At 44.7% G+C, this 22,473-nt stretch overlaps 1 protein-coding gene across 1 annotated transcript in view; it reads left to right on the forward strand.

Moving 5' to 3' along the window:
* Positions 1–22,473, forward strand: part of galnt9 (polypeptide N-acetylgalactosaminyltransferase 9) — a 112,381-nt gene that overhangs the window by 45,887 nt on the left and 44,021 nt on the right. The window contains exon 5 of the mRNA XM_085293343.1: positions 20,054–20,251. Within this exon, the coding sequence (XP_085149469.1) occupies positions 20,054–20,251 (198 nt within the window). The remainder of the gene's footprint in view (positions 1–20,053; positions 20,252–22,473) is intronic.

The raw sequence follows: 22,473 nt of genomic DNA on the forward strand, positions 1-22,473 counted from the left end.
TTTCCTCCAACTCGGGCCACCTCGCCTTATGTCCGCGGAAACTCAGCTGCGTTTTCTTGACCCGCCGGAGCTTGTTTTCCAGCTTCCTCCATTTGCGAACCATCGATTCGTTTATCTTAAATTCTCTCGCCGCTGCTCGATTTCCATGTTCCTCCGCGTAGCTGATGGCCTTCAGTTTAAACTGTGCTTCGTAAGCGTGTCTCTTTGCCATTTTCAGGGTTGTTAAAACAACGATGTCCTGCATAATGCACATACCTGTTCTTTTATACAGGTATGTGCGATTGTCCCGGTATATACGATCAACGCCCACACTTCACCCTTTAACGTTCTCATGGTGTTCTCTACTACGTCCTCCTTACAACACATAGGGCGCACTGCGCTATAGGGTGCGCCGCACTTTTTGAAGAAAATCTAAGACTTTTAAGTGCGCCTTATGGTCGTGAAAATACGGTACCCTAGTTATTCACATAGCCTCGTCTAACCAGCTCCTCAGAATGCTTTCGGTTTCACTTCTGCAAACTTTCTGCAACCCTGCAGTTTCCTGTCAGCCTGTGGCTTAGTCTTTCTGAAAGACACACATTGTTTAAACATCTGAATGCAATATCAATACTGTAGATTACATTATTAATCTGGACAATAGCAGTAAAATAATTTCCCTGATCTCCACACAATATATAATCAAGTAAATACTCCTTCACTTCTTCTCTCCAGACTTCACTGTTCACTTTAAAATAAGATGAAAACTGATATTATAATAGACATAACTGATGACAGTCAGTATTTAGTATGACCGCCTGTGGTGTTTCGACAGAAGAACGGAGATGGCTTGGTTTGTAATGGAACGTATATATTCAGCAGTAGCTCGCCATTTTACATCTCACCATACACTTCACTTCTTCTCTCCTTCCATCATTCTTAGTCACAGAGCCCCCTACTGGTAACTGAGTATATGTTCATATTCAGTCCCCCTTGTAAGCAACCCTTCACCATCTTAGCAGTGTATGTAAACACAACATCTCTCCTCATTCTCACAGAATTCTACTACCTCAGTATTACTTACTTAGCATGGCAACATTACTATTTGCACAGAACATTATCAGTAGTAAACTTTGCAACCAGACAGCATTTTCAATACCTATTTCACTTATAACATTACTGTTTGAACTATACCCGTGATCTTAACATACAATCTTGTTATGGTGCCTAAATCGTCCTTTATAATGAATACTTGTACCGTTAAGGTTACTGTAGTAACTTAACAACCTTAAGTCACAAAACTCACAAATAAATCACAGTAAATCAATCCTCTATTATACTTGGACCTCAGAACTAGCAGTATGGAACTTAACATTAGCACCCAACAGCTCAAGCGTGTTTTTTTCACTTTTTTTTCTTTTCATTTTTTTTTTTTTTTAAACTCATTTCATAACATAATCCTTGGTCCAAGCTGGTAACTGTCTCGGTCTGTTAGGAACAGAAGGTCTTTTAAGAGTTTCTCTTGTGTTATTTTCAACCTCGTCACCAGCCTGCAACGGCTCAGCATTCTCTGCGCGGCAGAGTGAGAGACGGGCTGCATTCCATCTCTTTCCATCACTCAAGATGAAGGTGCTCAGTCCAGTCTGTTGCTGCACTGACAGTGGATCAGTGAACTGTCTCTCTCCCTTCCCCACTCGGAAAGGTTTACGTATCCGCACCCTGTCACCGACCACAAGCTGGGGAGGTTTTGCCCCCCTCTTTGCATCAGTGTAGCGTTTACTCTTACGTTGCTGGTGAGAGACTCTGGCCCTGCATTGGTCATACTGTCCTGTGTCTTTGGGAAACGGCAGGACATTTAGCTTTGTTCTCATGGGTCTCCCTCTGAGAAGCTGGAACGGAGCTGCTCCAGTCGTTGCATGAGCTGTAGCACGGTAATTCTGTAGCATCTCTGTCACGGCGGGCTTCCACAGCTTCTGGGACACCTGTGCAGCCTGAACATAGTCCTTCAGCACTCTGTTGAATCTTTCAACACACCCGTTCACTTGAGGGTGATACACACTTGTTCTGATGTGCTTGATGCCCCTTTCCTTCAGGAAATCAGCAAAGGCAGATGAAGTGAATTGTGGTCCATTATCTGTGGTAAGCTCACAAGGGTTTCCCTCCTGTGCAAAAACTGAAGACAAGAACCTAATCACAGTGTCTGTAGTAGCTGATGAAGTAAAGGCTACTTCTGGCCATTTGCTGAAGTAATCGACCAGTGTGATGGCAAACTTGCAGTCCTGCGACCCGCGGTCAAAAGGTCCAACAATGTCAACGGCCACATGCTGAAAGGGACCATCTGGAAACTGAACCGGCTGTAAGGGAGTAGGAGCAGTTTTGGCCGTTTTGTCACACAATTGACAGACTGAGCACGATGACAGAATCGCATGGACTTGAGTATCCATGCATGGCCACCAGTAAAGCTCTCTGAGCCGAGGCTTTGTGCGAACTATGCCCTGGTGACCTTCGTGTGCGAGACATATCACCTTTTCCCGCAGGGACCTTGGGACCACCAGACGTGTCCCCCGGAAAACCAACGGTGATTCCACAGCAAGTTCATGTCGCACCAGGAAATACGGCTGTATCTCAGGTGGGAGAGACCTTTTCACCTTAGGCCAGCCTGAGCGGATAACCTGTCGCAGCAGAGAAAGGTCAGGGCAGTCCTCACATTCAGCTTTAAAATCCGTCAACGGTGTCGCTGTCAAGAGAGGAGAAACTTCAGCTATCTCCAAGAGAAGGTCTTTTTCAGCATCAATGTCAGTGCTGGAGTACATCAGGGGAACCCGTGAGAGGCAGTCTGCGATGACATTCTGAACACCAGGACGGTACTGCACATCATACTGAAAACACATCAACCTTGCAGACCATCGTGCGATTCTCATGCCCGCTCTGTTCATACCTTTGGTGCTGAGAAGGGTAGTAAGAGCTTGGTGGTCAGTACGAAGCGTGAATCTGCGGCCCCATACATATGTACGCCACCTTTCCACCGCCCAGACACAGGCTAACGCCTCCTTTTCTGTGGTGGAGTACTTCCTTTCAGCAGGAGACAGTGTTCGGGAGGCGAACGCCACAATCCGCTCCACTTGATCTGGATGTAACTGTGTCAACACAGCGCCTAGCCCATAGTCTGATGCGTCTGTGGTGATAAAAGCAGGTAAGTCAGGGTCATAGACGGCAAGCGCGGGACTTTCCAGAAGGAGTTTTTTCAGGTCACTGAAGCTCTCACGCGTTACCTCGTTCCACTGGAGTTCAACTTTCATGTCTGTTTTCAGCAACTGTCGCAGTGGTTCCACCAGTGTAGCATAATCTGGAATAAATTTACTGAACCAGGATGACAAACCCAGGAACGAGCGCAATGCAGCCATATCCTTTGGAGCAGGAGCCTCGGCAATAGCAGTAAGGTGATGTTGGCTTGGACGTAGGCCTTCCTTTGAGATTACATGGCCCAGGAATGTGATGTGTGACTGGCAGAAGGAACTTTTCCCAGCATTAATCTGCAGGCCGACATGTCTGAGACGTTGGAGAACAGCTTGCAGGCGTGTATCATGCACCTCCTTTGATGTTCCGTAGACGATGATGTCATCCAAGTAGTTGCGAACACCAGGCAGATCTTTCAGGACCGTTTGCATCATTTTCTGGAACGCCGAAGGTGCTGATGCTAGGCCAAATGGGACACGTGTGAACTGGAACAGTCCCTCATGAGTGATGAAAGCAAAGGTAATTGGTGGTATGCTGAGCTGAGGTCAATCTGGCTGTAGTGAGTGGCACCTGCCAAGTCAGAAAACAGATCCTCCATATGAGGAAGAGGATGGCAGTCAGCAATAATGCTCTTATTGGGTTCACGAAGGTCAACACACAGTCTCAACTCCTTTTTTCGCTTTCTGGCCACGACCAAAGGACTCACCCACTCAGCTGCATCGATCCTTTCAATTATGCCAGCTTTGAGTAAGCGAGAGAGTTCTGCTGACACCTCTGTACGTACACTTAATGGCAGGCGTCTCATCTTTTGGCGTACAGGCCGCACATTGTTGTTTACCTGTACTTTATGGATGAACCCTTTAACACATCCAAGTTGAGCTGGTGGAATAGGATCAACATTGTACACAGCAGACTTCTGGTTAGACGAATCCGGCTCATCTGCAGTTTCATCCTGAATGCGGTCCACTTTGCCTCCGACGATGCAGACGTTCAGTGCTCTAATGAGGTCGAGGCCTAATAGCGGGGAACCAGCTTTGACAATGTAGAAGACTGTCGCACCAGTGAACAGTCTGCAAAATACTGTCTGTAGATAGTTTCTGGCAGAATAGACACAGAAGCTCCAGTGTCTACTATCAGCTCTACTGTCTTAGAGCCACCTTGTACAGTTTCAATGTCGACAGTGCAGGTAAGCTTATGTTGAATAGCTGCCATCATTTTAGCATCTTGCACGCACAGTACTGCCAATTCTGGAACCACTACTTCTCTCACTTCACTGACTGACGACTTACATACCTTGGCAAAATGTCCCTTTTCCCGCAGTTATTGCATTTTGAAGAAGCAGCCGGGCAGTTTTTATCATTAGCTAAGTGCCTGTGAGAACCACACCTGAAGCACTTCCGCTGCTGCTGCTTTGAACCTCCCCGTTTGCGTTGGTCTGGAGTGCAGCCTTTAGCGGGGCGAGGTCCTCTCCTCTGGTGAGAGTGGGAATTTGCCGCGTCGACTGTCTGAACAGGCGCGGTCGGACACGAGCCGGGTGTGGAGAGTAGAGTAGCGTTTTTGACTGCTGCTTCTACCTGGCTCGCAATAGTTAGAGCCTTATCCAGTGTGAGTTCATCCTCCAGTAACAGTTTGTCTTTCACAACGCTGAGATGAGCATTGGAGATCAACTGATCTCTTATCATTTCACTTTCCATTTGTCCAAAGTTACAAGATGAAGCTAACGCTCTGAGAGCCACCACATACTGAGAAACAGTCTCATCCGCTCGTTGAATACGCTGTCTGAATGTATGACGGCACGCCACGACATTCACTTTCGGCACAAAGTGCTTCTCCAGTGCGCTCATGGCGTCAGCATATGTATCACCTTGCTCCGGTAACGTGTAGAATAACCGCTGTCCCTCCGGGCCCAAGCAGTGTAGCAAAACAGCGCGTTTCCTAGCATCCAGCCATGCGTCTCCCGTGGCATTGATTACTAGCATGTAATTGTCGAATATTTTCCGCCATGTAGTAAATGGAATCGGCGGCTCACCCACATGTGGAAGAAAAGATGGTGGACTCGGAACTGATGCACTCATCCTCGTCGCCAATTTTTGGTGTTTCGACAGAAGAACGGAGACGGCTTGGTTTGTAATGGAACGTAAATATTCAGCAGTAGCTCGCCATTTTACATCTCACCATACACTTCACTTCTTCTCTCCTTCCATCATCCTTAGTCACAGAGCCCCCTACTGGTAACTGAGTATATGTTCATATTCAGTCCCCCTTGTAAGCAACCCTTCACCATCTTAGCAGTGTATGTAAACACAACACCGCCTTTATTCTTTAACACAGCCTGAACTCTTGTAGACAATCTTTCTTGTAGTTTCTTTAAACAGGCTTCTCGAAGGATATTCAAAGTTCTTCCTTGGATGCTGGCTGGCTTTTGTTTCATTCTCTGTCAAGATGATCCAAAATTGCTTCAGGAATGTTGTGGTTCGGGCTCTGGGGAGGTCAATCCATGGCTGATAGTGTTGTGTGTTTTTCCAATCATACGTGCTTTTACTGCATTGGCGCTGTGTTTGGGATCATAGTCACACAGACAAATGAAGCTGTTTCCAGTCAGATCTTTTCCAGATGGTACTGCATGATGGATCAAAATCTACATTCACAATTCAGTTTGGAAAAGTAATGTGTGTTTGTGACAGGCTGCTGTAACAAAGTGCCCAAAGTTACAATTGAATTTGTTTCTTTTTGGGGTTTTTTGCTGTTGTTATGGCCCATTTGTCTCACTTGCCACAGATGCTCAAGATCATCTTTGGGTTTATCCAGTCGGCTATGCAGCACATTGTTTCTATGTCATTCTGGTTTAAACAGCATTTTAAAACTCGTCTTTCTTTATGTGATGATTTTGATGATCATTTAACAATCATTATTTATTCCTTGGGCTCATTTACTACTACACTATGTGATTCTGTGTTAAGTTTTACTTATGAATTTGCTTTTAAGGATTTTCTGAAAATGAAGCAACTACAATGATTATTTTAGAACAAATATAAACTCCAATATTAACTTTCTATCATATTACCAGTAAAGTTTCTCTGCTCACAGGTAAAACTTTTATAATAAAAGACGTGGGAACTTTGTGTGTTTATTCTGTAAACTGGCATAATGTAATCAGAATGTTCTGTTTTGCTTCATTAAGATGAAATTAAAGCACTAAAGGTCAGAGTGGGCCTGACCTATAAACATCCCACCACAACATTAGTCAGCAATCAAAGGGACCTTTACCAAGAGATGACTTGATAAGCCGCGGTTATTGAAGCTTGACGGGCCATTTATGGCCCATATGGGAACTACAGGCCCAGAAGTGGCACGACCCGGGCAGGAAACAGCACTCACAAAGGAAGTTGCATCAATGCCTAGGTGCATATCTGATGATAACTGACACCCCAGTGGTTCCCTCATCTGCTTCCCCATCTGTTCTTGCTCAGAAGTAGACTTGCCTGTCATTGATGCAACATACCCCACTCACCTCCGCGTAGGCTTCCTCCTCTCCATCCGTCCCTCTTCCACATGCCAAAGCCACCTCAGCATATTTTGTTCACCGTGCGACGCTCTCTTCTTTCTGCTCCACACACCTTCACCGATGTATCACCTTCGTCTTCCTTTGACAACCTGCAGCTGAAGATTTGTTAGTTTTGTTTTATTTTGCAGCTCCGGTTTTTGCTTTTTGCATGAAGTGTTATTTACAGAAGTCAGTGGAAAGTAGAGCAGAATGCCTGTGATATATTTTTTTTAGTAGTAGTCGCCGGATAAAGGAATATAGCAACTGAAGAGATGACAGCCAACTTCTACAAGCTTGCTCACGCCGCTTAGATTTCTTTGTGTATGAGAGAGTGTGTGCATTTATTATCTACTGTATGCCTGCAAACAGCATGCACTCTCTTACTCAGATTCACTGGCGGTATCTACACTTTCTATTTGTTCAAATGGAAGAGAAGCCGTTTATCATAATGTGATTATTCACTATGACACATACAGTGATAAGTGAGATGGATGTTTCCTCTAGATGTTGTGGTGAATATCCCTCAATGACCTTGTACACAGTGCCTATGCATACTGAGCCAGAGACAATGCTGCCAGCTCTTAGTGGCATCGCTGTGATTCATTGGCGTGGTATTCCCCGGAGGTGCTGTACATTTGCAGCTGAAATGTATTGCTACTTCGCATAACTTATTATTGGGTTTAAGCAAACATAATTGTATCATGCTGTATCACGCACTTAGTCATTTCCCATTCCCTCACAGCATGTTGGTTTATGACTGTGGTTCTCAAACACGGGGGGCATTAAGTAACTGCAGGGGTGGGAGTGGGGGGGTGACCAGGAGAAAAATATGAGGTGAATAAGCATGATTTATGGGGATTAAAAACAAACTAGAGTTTGCTAAAATTCACATTCGAGGCTTTTTTATTACTTACTTCCACCGTGAGTGCTTGTGACTGATAGAAATTATGTGGTGTCAGGTGCTTTTTATCAGCTTTGTAAAAGGAAGATTGTAAAAAAAAAAAAAAGTTGGTGAAGCACTTGTTTTTCAGGAGTTAATAAGCAAACGTTTTGCACCACAAGAGCGATGGAGTCTGATTTCTGTGGCTTTGCGCCGCTTGAATATGAGGATATGAAATCGTCGTTGTGGTTAATGCGGTTTTGCACCGGCTTAATGCTCGCAGTCTATCTTCTCCTGTAGTTTCTAACCATCCATCCTTTGGGCAGCCGTTGTCCATTGTGTTCCAAAGACGACCAATTTCCTTCCGCGTGCTATGTAAATAAACAGGATTGATAGCAGAAAAGAGGAGCATGTTGTAATTAGAACCTACTGTATGCCATACTTCAACCAAACGGTTGCGGAGGGGAGGAAATTGATATTTATTTGGTTTTGAAGTCTCTTGCACAGTTGCAATCTCAGGTTATTAACGATTAACCATTAACAACGTAGCAGCAGCTCCCGTAAGTGTGCGCTGGAGATAAGGTTGTCGATGCAGGGAGGTTGTAATGAAATACATGCTTCAGAAAGCAACACTTTGATGAATGTTGAATGTTCTGCTGCACTGTGACCTGGTGAGTGTTTGTAAGGAAGAGACAAACTGGTGGAATTCAGAAAGCTAAGGAATGGATTAAACAGTCCTCTTGTAATTTTTAATAATTTTTGCCACATGTATATTTGATATTGGCTCCTTTGGTAATCTCACAGAACTCCTTCTGCTTATTATTATGCCATGCAGGTGCAGTGGTATTATATTAAATTCAATGGTACATAAATTCCAGAGGTCTTGAAGGCTGGGGAAATATTTTTTTAGATAAAGTAAATCATGTTTTTCCTCTCGCTCACAGCGTCTGGCAGTGGCTCAGTGTTTATATCTGTCTGGAGATGAGAAAGGAGGCTGCAGCCTTACTGAGTGCTTCACAGAGCACAGGCCAGGCAAACCTCCAAAAAGCACTGAAAAGACAGGGCTTTATGCTGCCTTTACGTTTGTATCATATCAACCACGTCTTTGGCAAATGCATTTAGAAGTGGTGAGGAATCTAACATTGCGCCTTGATCCTTTTCCAGTTCATGCCTCTGCATCCCGCTATCTACTTCAAAAAAGCCTCGACCCTGTAATGAATTTAAATTCTGCATGGCTACCTTTCCCTTCTTTGAATCCTGCATCTTTTTTATTGGAGGCAGGAGACTGGCCCAATATTAATATCTACTCTACATATGCATGTCTGAGCTGCTCTGTAAAACAGCCAGGCGAAAGGACTGTGGACGGCTGCACATTTAAAGATTAATGCACTTAAAGATGGCCAGAGGCACTGCAGGCTTAGATTCTTTATCCTATATAACACAGCAAACACAAATTAGCACTGTCAGATCTAAATTGTACCATACTGCAATGTCAGTTTGACTGGTTTTAAAATGTTGTGATGAAATACAATTTTTTTTTAAAATCCCAATAATATGCAATAATTTAATTGGCAATTGCATTGGCAAGGCCCATATTGGGTTCACAACCTGCTGTTAATCATATTTTAACTATAGTGAGAAACCTGATCATAAAAGCGCAGTTATGAAAAAAAAAAAACATTCAAAATAAAGATAAATATGTTTTAAGAACTTTGAAAGATTTCACTCAAAGCAGATTTAAAGACCTCAGTGCTAATAGATCTTTTTTTTCTGCTAGGGGTCTGTTAGGGTCTTTTTTTTTTTTTTTTTAAGTTACTGAATTTTAAAAAAAAGCTACTTCTATAGGGCAGCTCACACGGTCTGCAGCATTGAGTTTAATGCAGAATTAAAGAAGATCTTATTTTAGGCACTTAGGGCCCTGCTGCTCTTAGGGTGTAGTTAGATCCCATTATCTGATAACTCTCTGCCTGAGTATCGTTCTCTATTTGAGATCCATTAATCTAAAATTTTTAAATAAAAAATGCAGCCTTGAAAGGAGGACTGCAGGGCTTTTACGTCAATTCTGGGCAAAGGTAGGACAGATAATGAGACATCCTGTGATGCTGCTGTTGTTAAATCAAGTAGATATGAATAGATTGTGTTTCCTTGATTTTTTTTTTAATATCTGAAATGCATGCACAGCCTGGTGTGAACCTCCACAAAAGTGCAGACTGCACTGAAAGACAAGTAGTCAAAGAGTTCATTAATCAAGAGGACTTCTGCTTTGAATATAAGAAATGGCATTGTGGAGCCAGCGGTGATGGATGTTGTCAGCATGTATTTGCTGTACTGGATGAGTCATTACTGGTAGAAGGGAAAATCTCATTGCTATTTGCAACTGAGCATGATTAGGACCGATGTGGATGAATAACGGCCTCAATGTAAGGAACACGAGATAGCAGATAAAGAAAGGAGGATCACACAGCCTCGTCTGTCAAAAGCAGATGTGTTCTCATTTCCACACTGTCTCTTATCTTATCACTCTCGTGTATTCCAGCAGTAAAGAAGGTGTAGGCTGGGTTAGGGTGTTGTGGGAGCTCAAGGACAGAAGGAGATGAATGGAAAAGGTTGGAATGACAGGGTGATCTGCCCAAGGTAAGGAAGTGCTCAGAGCAACACTTTTGCTGAGCATGTCAAGCAAAGCACGTCATGCATTCTGCTACAGTAAAAATGTCTTCAAAGTAAAAGCAGAGCCTTTGTTTCACTACATAGTCAAGCACTGTATGGCACATCTGAGCCTTCAAAAAGATTGTTCTTACGCAGGTTAAGAGACTAAATTGTTGGATTGAACACCTAACCCTTTAAATGGCTTGGAAATATCAAATGATTTAAATGAAAAATCAATGCAAATTTCACTTAACGTGATGGTTATTGTTGCCTGTCAGATATGTTTTATTCTTGTAATACTGTAAAGAAGAAGAGGTAGAAACATACAGTGGCTAACAAAAGTATTTCGCCCCCTTGAACTTTCCCACATTTTGTCACATTACAGCCACAAACATGAATCAGTTTTGAATTGAATGCATGTAAATGAGAGCAAAATGTAGGAATGCATAAATGAAAATGCATCTATGTTAGAGTGAAAATTTGTAAATATGTACATTAAAATAAATGTATAAGAGAGGACAATATTGCAATGTGTGTGTTAAATATGTGTAAACATGAGAATAAAAATAACTAAATATAAAAATTAAAATAAAACTATGTGAGAGTGAAAGTATATGTATGTGAAAGAAGAATATATGTATGTGAGATTGAAAGAATGAATTTTGGCTTGTACGGCGTATCTTGTGCAATATTAACAAGCTTTTATGACTGAGCCTACAAGGCAGCACACATAATTAGTGAAATTAGTGATTGGCATTTTTCATATAGATGCTTTGCCCAACTGTGCATATATATATGTATATATATACATATATATATATATGTATATATATACATATATATATATATGTATATCCAGCAGCTGGATAGCGTAGTGGTTAAACTACACGCCTTTGGAACAGAGGATCGCAAGTTCGATTCCTGCCTGGGGCGTCTGTATCCAGTAAGGGTCCTAAGGCTAGACCCCCTATGCTAAGCAAGCCTACCGCAGACATGAGCGAGACAGATAAATATGAAGGCATGCCGGCTCGGACGTCGCCCGGATCAACAAGGTCCGCGTCAGGTGTTGAGGAACCAGGGCACCCTGACGAAAAGTGGGCTACTGGAACAAGAAGGCATCGGTGGGCAAGGGACGAAAACAGGGCGTTGTTGGAATGCTACTACGCAAGTAACCCCGGCGGAAGGGGCTACATGAATAGGATGAGGGACCTATGGATTCTTCGATACCCAACATCCACAATGACGGCGAAACAACTAGTAGCTCAGTGTTCCAACATTCGAAAGAAGGGACTGCTCTCACAGCTAGAGATTGACGAGGTACAACACAAATGCTACGGCAAGGAGGAGTCAGGACGCCAGGTCAGGGGGGAGATATCATCACCCCCACCCGAGATTGGGTACATAGCCCCAAGTGCGATAGGAGAAGGATCGTTGAGTGCGAGAGGAGCTGACCTGAAAAATAGGATCATGGCCAAGCTTGAAACCTGGATCCCCCGTAGCTGGTTACCAAGATTACGTGAAGTACCCTCAGAAGGTCTGCTAGATGATGTTAATGCAGCACTACGGGCAATACCTACAACCACGATTACCGACACTAACAAGCTGATCTACAATACGGCAGCAGTGATCAGTGAGATGCTTGGCTACAAGTTGAACAGCCACAAGGGGCAGTACCCTCCATGGAGAAGGAGGCTAGAGGGCAAGATCAAAGTAGCACGGAGGGAGGTTAGCCAACTAACGGAGTTGCAGAAAGGTGCGACAAATAAGGTGCCTAAGAAATACAGCAAGCTGTCCATACCTGAGGCCTTGGAAACTGCCAAGCAAAGACTCACAGCCTTGGCCAGCCGCTTGAGGAGGTACACCAGAGAGATAGAAGGCAGGAGAATAAACCAGCTGTTCTCCACAGAACCAGCAAAGGTGTACTCTCAGTGGCAAGGGAACAATAAGAGAACAGCACCACCAAGGATGGAGACGGAGCAATACTGGAAGAGCATATGGGAGAAGGATGCAACCCATAACGGCAATGCTCAGTGGCTAGTGGATCTGAGGGCAGACCACAGCGACCTCCCTGAACAGGGTCCAGTAACCATCACAGTGGCAGATATCCAAGAAAGGGTCTCCAGTATGAAGAGTTGGACAGCACCAGGGCCCGACATGGTTCACGCCTACTGGCTGAAGAAGCTGACTGCACTCCACGAGCGTCTGGCAGCACAAATGAACCAGCTGCTAGTTAACGAGAGACACCCGGAATGGCTAACTGAAGGCCGGACGGTCCTGATCCCCAAGGACCCCAAGAAGGGACCGGTCCCCTCCAACTACCGACCAATAACCTGCCTCAGTACTACATGGAAGCTCCTGTCAGGCATCATATCGGCTAAGATGAACAGGCACATGGGTCAATACATGAGCGGGACACAGAAAGGAATTGGCAAGAATACCAGAGGTGCAAAACACCAGCTACTGGTAGACAGAACAATCAGCCGAGACTGCAAGACCAGACTGACCAACCTGTGCACTGCCTGGATTGATTACAAGAAGGCCTATGACTCAATGCCCCACAGCTGGATACTGGAATGCCTAGAATTGTACAAGATCAATGGGACCCTAAGAGCCTTCATCAGGAACTCAATGGGGATGTGGCGTACAACACTAGAGGCCAACTCCAAGCCCATAGCACAAGTTACCATCAAGTGCGGGATCTACCAAGGAGATGCTCTGTCCCCACTGCTGTTCTGCATAGGCCTGAACCCCCTCAGTGAGATCATTAACAAGACTGGCTACGGATACCGACTACGGAACGGAGCAGTTGTCAGCCACCTCCTGTACATGGATGACATCAAGCTGTATGCCAAGAGTGAACGAGACATCGATTCACTGATCCACACTACCAGGCTATACAGCAATGACATTGGAATGTCGTTCGGACTGGAGAAGTGTAGTCGGATGGTAACAAAGAGAGGGAAGGTAGTCAGAACTGAGGGGATTGAACTACCAGAAGGCAACATTGCAGACATAGAGGACAGTTACAAGTACCTGGGGATCCCGCAGGCAAATGGGAACCATGAAGAGGCCGCTAGAAAGGCTGCAACCACCAAGTACCTGCAGAGGGTCAGGCAAGTCCTGAGGAGTCAGCTGAATGGTAAGAACAAGATCCGGGCCATCAACACGTACGCCCTGCCCGTGATCAGGTACCCTGCTGGGGTAATAGGCTGGCCAAAGGAGGAGATAGAAGCCACTGACATAAAGACAAGAAAGCTCCTTACCATGCATGGAGGGTTTCACCCCAAGTCCAGCACCCTGAGGCTGTACGCTAAGCGGAAGGAAGGGGGCCGGGGACTGGTGAGTGTCAGCACCACAGTCCAGGATGAGACAAGGAACATCCAAGAATACATTGGGAAGATGGCCCCAACTGACCGAGTGCTCAGTGAATACCTCAGGCAGCAGAAACCCAAGAAAGAGGAGGGAGACGAGGAACCATCATGGAAGCACAGGCCCCTGCACGGTATGTACCACCGGCAGATAGAGGAGGTGGCTGATATCCAGAAATCCTACCAGTGGCTGGACAAAGCTGGACTGAAAGACAGCACAGAGGCACTAATCATGGCAGCACAAGAACAAGCTCTGAGTACAAGATCCATAGAGGCTGGGGTCTATCACACCAGGCAAGACCCCAGGTGCAGGCTGTGTAAAGATGCCCCAGAGACAATCCAGCACATAACAGCAGGGTGCAAGATGCTAGCAGGCAAGGCATACATGGAACGCCATAACCAAGTGGCCGGCATAGTGTACAGGAACATCTGTGCCGAGTATAACCTAGAAGTCCCGAGGTCAAAATGGGAGATGCCCCCAAGGGTGGTGGAGAATGACCGAGCTAAGATCCTGTGGGACTTCCAGATACAGACGGACAAAATGGTGGTGGCTAACCAACCGGACATAGTGGTGGTAGACAAACAGAAGAAGACGGCCGTAGTGATCGATGTAGCGGTTCCGAATGACAGCAATATCAGGAAGAAGGAACACGAGAAGCTGGAGAAATACCAAGGGCTCAGAGAAGAGCTCGAGAGGATGTGGAGGGTGAAGGTAACGGTGGTCCCCGTGGTAATCGGAGCACTAGGTGCGGTGACTCCCAAGCTAGGCGAGTGGCTCCAGCAGATCCCGGGAATAACATCGGAGATCTCTGTCCAGAAGAGCGCAGTCCTGGGAACAGCTAAGATACTGCGCAGGACCCTCAAGCTCCCAGGCCTCTGGTAGAGGACCCGAGCTTGAAGGATAAACCGCCCGCAGGGGCGCGCTGGGTGTTTTTTTTTTTTATGTATATATATGTAAAAAAAAAAAACACCCACCACCATTTTGTCCGTCTGTATCTGGAAGTCCCACAGGATCTTAGCTCGGTCATTCTCCACCACCCTTGGGGGCATCTCCCATTTTGACCTCGGGACTTCTAGGTTATACTCGGCACAGATGTTCCTGTACACTATGCCGGCCACTTGGTTATGGCGTTCCATGTATGCTTTGCCTGCTAGCATCTTGCACCCTGCTGTTATGTGCTGGATTGTCTCTGGGGCATCTTTACACAGCCTGCACCTGGGGTCTTGCCTGGTGTGATAGACCCCAGCCTCTATGGATCTTGTACTCAGAGCTTGTTCTTGTGCTGCCATGATTAGTGCGTCTGTGCTGTCTTTCAGTCCAGCTTTGTCCAGCCACTGGTAGGATTTCTGGATATCAGCCACCTCCTCTATCTGCCGGTGGTACATACCGTGCAGGGGCCTGTCCTTCCATGATGGTTCCTCGTCTCCCTCCTCTTTCTTGGGTTTCTGCTGCCTGAGGTATTCACTGAGCACTCGGTCATTTGGGGCCATCTTCCCAATGTATTCTTGGATGTTCCTTGTCTCATCCTGGACTGTGGTGCTGACACTCACCAGTCCCCGGCCCCCTTCCTTCCGCTTAGCGTACAGCCTCAGGGTGCTGGACTTGGGGTGAAACCCTCCATGCATGGTCAGGAGCTTTCTTGTCTTTATGTCAGTGGCTTCTATCTCCTCCTTTGGCCAGCCTATTACCCCAGCAGGGTACCTGATCACGGGCAGGGCGTATGTGTTGATGGCCCGGATCTTGTTCTTACCATTCAGCTGACTCCTCAGGACTTGCCTGACCCTCTGCAGGTACTTGGTGGTTGCAGCCTTTCTAGCGGCCTCTTCATGGTTCCCATTTGCCTGCGGGATCCCCAGGTACTTGTAACTGTCCTCTATGTCTGCAATGTTGCCTTCTGGTAGTTCAATCCCCTCAGTTCTGACTACCTTCCCTCTCTTTGTTACCATCCGACTACACTTCTCCAGTCCGAACGACATTCCAATGTCATTGCTGTATAGCCTGGTAGTGTGGATCAGTGAATCGATGTCTCGTTCACTCTTGGCATACAGCTTGATGTCATCCATGTACAGGAGGTGGCTGACAACTGCTCCGTTCCGTAGTCGGTATCCGTAGCCAGTCTTGTTAATGATCTCACTGAGGGGGTTCAGGCCTATGCAGAACAGCAGTGGGGACAGAGCATCTCCTTGGTAGATCCCGCACTTGATGGTAACTTGTGCTATGGGCTTGGAGTTGGCCTCTAGTGTTGTACGCCACATCCCCATTGAATTCCTGATGAAGGCTCTTAGGGTCCCATTGATCTTGTACAATTCTAGGCATTCCAGTATCCAGCTGTGGGGCATTGAGTCATAGGCCTTCTTGTAATCAATCCAGGCAGTGCACAGGTTGGTCAGTCTGGTCTTGCAGTCTCGGCTGATTGTTCTGTCTACCAGTAGCTGGTGTTTTGCACCTCTGGTATTCTTGCCAATTCCTTTCTGTGTCCCGCTCATGTATTGACCCATGTGCCTGTTCATCTTAGCCGATATGATGCCTGACAGGAGCTTCCATGTAGTACTGAGGCAGGTTATTGGTCGGTAGTTGGAGGGGACCGGTCCCTTCTTGGGGTCCTTGGGGATCAGGACCGTCCGGCCTTCAGTTAGCCATTCCGGGTGTCTCTCGTTAACTAGCAGCTGGTTCATTTGTGCTGCCAGACGCTCGTGGAGTGCAGTCAGCTTCTTCAGCCAGTAGGCGTGAACCATGTCGGGCCCTGGTGCTGTCCAACTCTTCATACTGGAGACCCTTTCTTGGATATCTGCCACTGTGATGGTTACTGGACCCTGTTCAGGGAGGTCGCTGTGGTCTGCCCTCAGATCCACTAGCCACTGAGCATTGCCGTTATGGGTTGCATCCTTCTCCCATATGCTCTTCCAGTATTGCTCCGTCTCCAGCCTTGGTGGTGGTGTTCTCTTATTGTTCCCTTGCCACTGAGAGTACACCTTTGCTGGTTCTGTGGAGAACAGCTGGTTTATTCTCCTGCCTTCTATCTCTCTGGTGTACCTCCTCAAGCGGCTGGCCAAGGCTGTGAGTCTTTGCTTGGCAGTTTCCAAGGCCTCAGATATGGACAGCTTGCTGTATTTCTTAGGCACCTTATTTGTCGCACCTTTCTGCAACTCCGTTAGTTGGCTAACCTCCCTCCGTGCTACTTTGATCTTGCCCTCTAGCCTCCTTCTCCATGGAGGGTACTGCCCCTTGTGGCTGTTCAACTTGTAGCCAAGCATCTCACTGATCACTGCTGCCGTATTGTAGATCAGCTTGTTAGTGTCGGTAATCGTGGTTGTAGGTATTGCCCGTAGTGCTGCATTAACATCATCTAGCAGACCTTCTGAGGGTACTTCACGTAATCTTGGTAACCGGCTACGGGGGATCCAGGTTTCAAGCTTGGCCATGATCCTATTTTTCAGGTCAGTTCCTCTCGCACTCAACGATCCTTCTCCTATCGCACTTGGGGCTATGTACCCAATCTCGGGTGGGGGTGATGATATCTCCCCCCTGACCTGGCGTCCTGACTCCTCCTTGCCGTAGCATTTGTGTTGTACCTCGTCAATCTCTAGCTGTGAGAGCAGTCCCTTCTTTCGAATGTTGGAACACTGAGCTACTAGTTGTTTCGCCGTCATTGTGGATGTTGGGTATCGAAGAATCCATAGGTCCCTCATCCTATTCATGTAGCCCCTTCCGCCAGGGTTACTTGCGTAGTAGCATTCCAACAACGCCCTGTTTTCGTCCCTTGCCCACCGATGCCTTCTTGTTCCAGTAGCCCACTTTTCGTCAGGGTGCCCTGGTTCCTCAACACCTGACGCGGACCTTGTTGATCCGGGCGACGTCCGAGCCGGCATGCCTTCATATTTATCTGTCTCGCTCATGTCTGCGGTAGGCTTGCTTAGCATAGGGGGTCTAGCCTTAGGACCCTTACTGGATACAGACGCCCCAGGCAGGAATCGAACTTGCGATCCTCTGTTCCATGTCCTCTGTTGTATATATATGTACACACACACACACACACACATATAAGCATAACTGATATTTAGCTGAAAATGTTTTGTTTTGTTTATTTTTTGTTTTTTAAACTGTCTACTGTAGTTTAGTCTACCCTGAATTTTTTCATTAATTAATGATTCTTTTCACTTTGAACTAGTGAGCACCTCATTTTTCGTGAGTTAATGAAAAATTACAGCGTAAATGACCTAGATCATCTCCCCTGTGCAATGTTGATGCTAGAGGACTGATCCGACATAAAATAAAACTGGAACTGGAACAAAGGCTGGGGAAGCTTAAGTTTGAAAACTATAGGGTTAATTTTGTGAAGGGACAAACATTTGACTCAAACTACCATTATTTTCCCATAACCAGGTAGCGTTGGTGCCTAAGTGAAGAAATTACATTAAATACAACTGAATTAAAAGACTGACACCACGTCTGTTAATATGAAGTTTCCTTAGGTTTATATTATCATAAAATATATTTGTATAAAATAAAATGAAGACAAAAAATAAATGAAAGAGCTTTCTTTGTTCTGTACCACCATTTCTAAAGCAAAATAATACGTTATTATTGTGTTCGACTTACCCACATCCATCAGTAAAGTCACAAATTAAATGAGGGAACTCATGTTTCTCTAACAGTTAATACAGTAAGTACAGATAAGACTGTATGTTCCAAAGCATCCATTTTCTAAGCACTTGTCCCATACAGGATCGCGGGGGTGTCGAGATTATTCCTGCTGTCATAGGTTCAAAGGGTGGGCTAGACTTCCGACAGGTGGCCAGTCAATCACAGGGCTTTCAAGTTATTAAAGGATTATTTTGTCACCCAAAACAGTTCAGTTCGTCTCACTCCCCTCTGTAGTTTCTGTCCTTTACCTTCATGTGATAAGAAGTCATTTTGTTTTTGGAAGATGAATGAGTTCCACTTTTTGAAGAGGGCGAGAGAGGAAGTAGGACATGAGTCAGGGCCAAGAAACTGACAGTTAGAAAACTGGAGAGGGGAGTGTGTGTGTGTGTGTTTTTTTTAAAGAAATGCATTTATCAAGTAATGATTGCAGCCAGTTTTTGTTTTCTTTCTTTCTCTTTTTTAATTTGGAAAAGTGTTCCCATAACCAAGTAGCATATGAACCATATGAAGTGCTCTTTTAAAAATATGGAGGACATCATCTGTTAGCATAGGAAGATTATACAAATGTAACTAGGGCCAGAAGCACATGACTGTCATTGTGTTCTGCCCATGGCCAAGCTAAGGAGAGGTTATTGCATGGTATGCAGTGCTATGTTTTATAGACCAAGTGAGTCAAATCATTCTAAATGTCTTTTAATTTCCTTTGAAGATAATACCAGAACTATTAACTATTACTACATTTGCTATTAACAGAACTGCATTTTGGTGATTCTAAACTGACTGTAGGTGTGAATGTGAGCATGAATGTTTGCGTCTCGATGTGTTAGCTCTGCAGCATGTCAAGTGTGTACCCACTCACCCTATGACAGCTTGGACAGGCTCCAGCCCCCCACAACCCTGAATCAGATATGCGGAAGAAAAATCAATGGATGGATGGATGGACATACTGGAGTCTTAGCTTCACCATGTAACTTCTCTTATATGCTGTAACTAAGATAGTTGTGAATTGGTTTTATCTCATTTATTAATATCTCGATGTTGCCTTAAGATTTTTAAAGTCTTGAAAGCGTGTAGTCCATTTAATATGTGCCAGCCAAAACTGCCTGGGAGGGAAAAAGTCATGAGATGACGATCACAGCAGGGCTGTCTCGGACTCTTCCTTGCAAGCGTCTCTCTGTAATGCGTGTCACTATTTGACATTGGATTTTCGTGAGTGAGGGATATCAAATATGATATCATTTGTCGTTACACAGAAAATTCATTTCGCAAGAACTTCATATCATCAACAGGAGAGGGAAGCAGATGCTGGAAATTGGTTTGAAAGTTGAATAAATGCTGGTTTACCAGACTGCATCTACACTGAAAAAGCATGTCAGTGTGGCAATGGTTTAAAAGTCGAGACAGTGTCTGCAGCTATCTGTAGCTGCTCCTTGCATTTTTTGTAACTATTGACTAAAGAACTTTTTGTTTAACATTTAAATGCATTGGTTTCCTGCACATACACATCCACAGCTTTCACTTTACATTCATATTCAGTTAAGTTATCCATTCAGTCAGATTTGACCAGCATTTTTGCAATATTAATGCTTCAAACCTCTGCAGATAGAATGAATATATGCACAGATCTGTTACTTGCCCTGTTGCAGACTCTACACCTCTCACTCTTTTCATTCACCTCCTGCAACTATGCAATGAATCTTCGGCATACCTAATCCAGAAAGCCAGCTTTTAACTTCTGTCTCTTTTCTTATCCATAGGTCTGAACCTATTCTGACCCGGATGAAGGAGGATCATACCCGCATTATCTTGCCCGCCATAGACAACATCAAGTACAACACGTTCGAGGTGCAGCAGTACGCTAATGCCGCCCACGGCTACAACTGGGGTCTATGGTGTATGTACATCATCCCTCCACAAGAGTGGCTGGACAGGGGCGATGAGACAGCCCCTATCAGGTGAGGGCCTCAGCCGGTGCAAAGTGTCCATTATAGATGAGGATGTCTGATGAAATATGAATAGCCTTGGGATATGACTTATTCATATGTAGAGGCATCAAACTCAGGCACACTATAGTTTACTATGCCACACGAACACATGAATAAATGCTGCCTTTAGAAAACTTTCCAATTACACTGAAAAATATCATTTTGAAAGCACAGGGCCTCAGCGGTGTGGTGTCATTAGTGTAACTTTGTGTTGGCTATTAGCAGGGTATTATAATATACCACCTTAGATTAAAGGAGAGCATATGCTTCTGTCGGGTTTTTATATAACTCTAGAAATGCTTTTGTGTATCCCTGGCAAAACTCTACTGGAATGCAATACATTAAAGAAAAAGAGTGTAGCACATCAGCATTTCTTAAACTCTTGTTGCTCTTACAGATGTTCTGGCTGTGTGGATAGGATGGGGACAGGAGCTGAACTTGTTGATGAATTTGAATTTGTCCCCTGTGACTGTAGAAAATTTGTGATTGACGATTGTTAGTAGCTGTAATGTTTAGAAGTCTGCTTAAATTTTATTTATTATTAGAGGAATAAAAACAAGTGAACTTGTTAATAGTCTTGTGTTATATAGAACTCTTTAAAGATGCACTGAACTTTTCTTATGATGCTTTATAATACATATCTGTAATCACGTAGCGGTTTTGTTTTAGTGTTGTAAGGCCAAAGGCAGTGCAAGCACCAAGAACATAAGGTCAAGTCCACCTGACTCAGCTTAGCTCTTGGTTTTCCTCTTCCATAATTATGGGGCTGCTGAACTGCTTAATGTTGCTGCATCCCTGGTGCAATTTTACAACTAGTGCTACAGTAGAGCATCAAACTTGAACTGAAGATGCCGCATCCTGACACATAAACATAAATATAATCACAAGGAGGTGCGGGTCAGCGGTAGCGAGAGATCGGCAGCTTTGAGCTATACAAATAAATAAAACTTGCATTTTTTCTTATCTCATTCAAGGATGCTTCAGTGAAATGGATCCAGCTGAAGTGTTCTCTGAACACAGTTCATCTGGTTAAAGAAGAAGTATTTCCTCTTTTCTCAGACTGCACAGACTCAGTAATACATCTGTTGACAAAGACAAGCATTTACAGGAGGAAAAGGGTGTTGTTTTTAAAGATCTGAGATGTGCAATGCGCTAACAGGCCTTCATCTCTGTATGAACATGAACTTGGAGTGACCCATTTAATCAGACATTTAAACTGATTTAGATTCGTAAATGAAAATCCACCACGTTTTTGAGATTCCTATACTGACAAGCACAAAACAAATACTAAAAGATCAGTGACAGGAGTAGAGGGCAAAAACATTCAGAAAAATCAAAAGTCGAACTGATCACATACTGTAAGTAAAGTAGCTAAATTTGGCTACCCCAAAGGCCTGATCAATGAGGATCTGTGGCTGCATGTTCACCCTGTTGCCATCTGGCAAGCGATACAGGATCTGCTGCCGTAGCACCAGACTTTGGAGCCATTTCTTTCTTCAGGCTGTGAGACTACTGAGCTCTTCCCCTTCACTTCACCACAAATATTAGCTTAATTTACTTATTTATTTTAGCAGCATAACAGGAAAAACATCTGAAACGTCAATGTACAACCCTGTGCTCCACAATGATGAATAAATGCCTGCAGAATGTCAGTGCTGATTTTGTAAAGCGCTAAAAGGAATCAATAATTCTTGTCTGCTGGTGTAAACCTATGTTCAAACAGCATTGCTGCTATAAACAGAACAGGTAAATGTGTTCATTTGTATCACTTAATGTCCTGGACACTGCATTTTAACCAAGCCATAAGCATGAAACCTACTGATGTGTACTGCCACGATGTCTTCCATTATCCCAGACACCAAGACATTCACACACACTGTTCAGTTCTGACCACAGGCAACAGAAACATGAATTGGAAGCCAGAGTTTCATTACCTACCACAGACCAGTGCTGGAAAAGCAATAACAATTTCATTTGGTACAGGGTGTTCTCATACAAACAACTAGTGTGGACCTAAATATTGGATGTCTTATCAAAACTCCACGAGAATCATGTATTACCAAATATCAATTGCTAGAGTTGAGATAAAAAGAAATGATAAGAGTAGACATTCACGCTGGTTCGTCTTCCCTATTGAAAGTTTGCTGAAAATGAACAGATCGCCTCAAGGGCCAGCTGGAGTGTGTCAGCTG

The sequence above is a fragment of the Mchenga conophoros genome, linkage group LG12, assembly GCF_057382185.1.
Source record: "Mchenga conophoros isolate Kocher_MC1m ecotype Shallow Benthic linkage group LG12, M_conophoros_male_GT1.1, whole genome shotgun sequence".
In the NCBI taxonomy this organism is placed as follows: Eukaryota; Metazoa; Chordata; class Actinopteri; order Cichliformes; family Cichlidae; genus Mchenga; species Mchenga conophoros.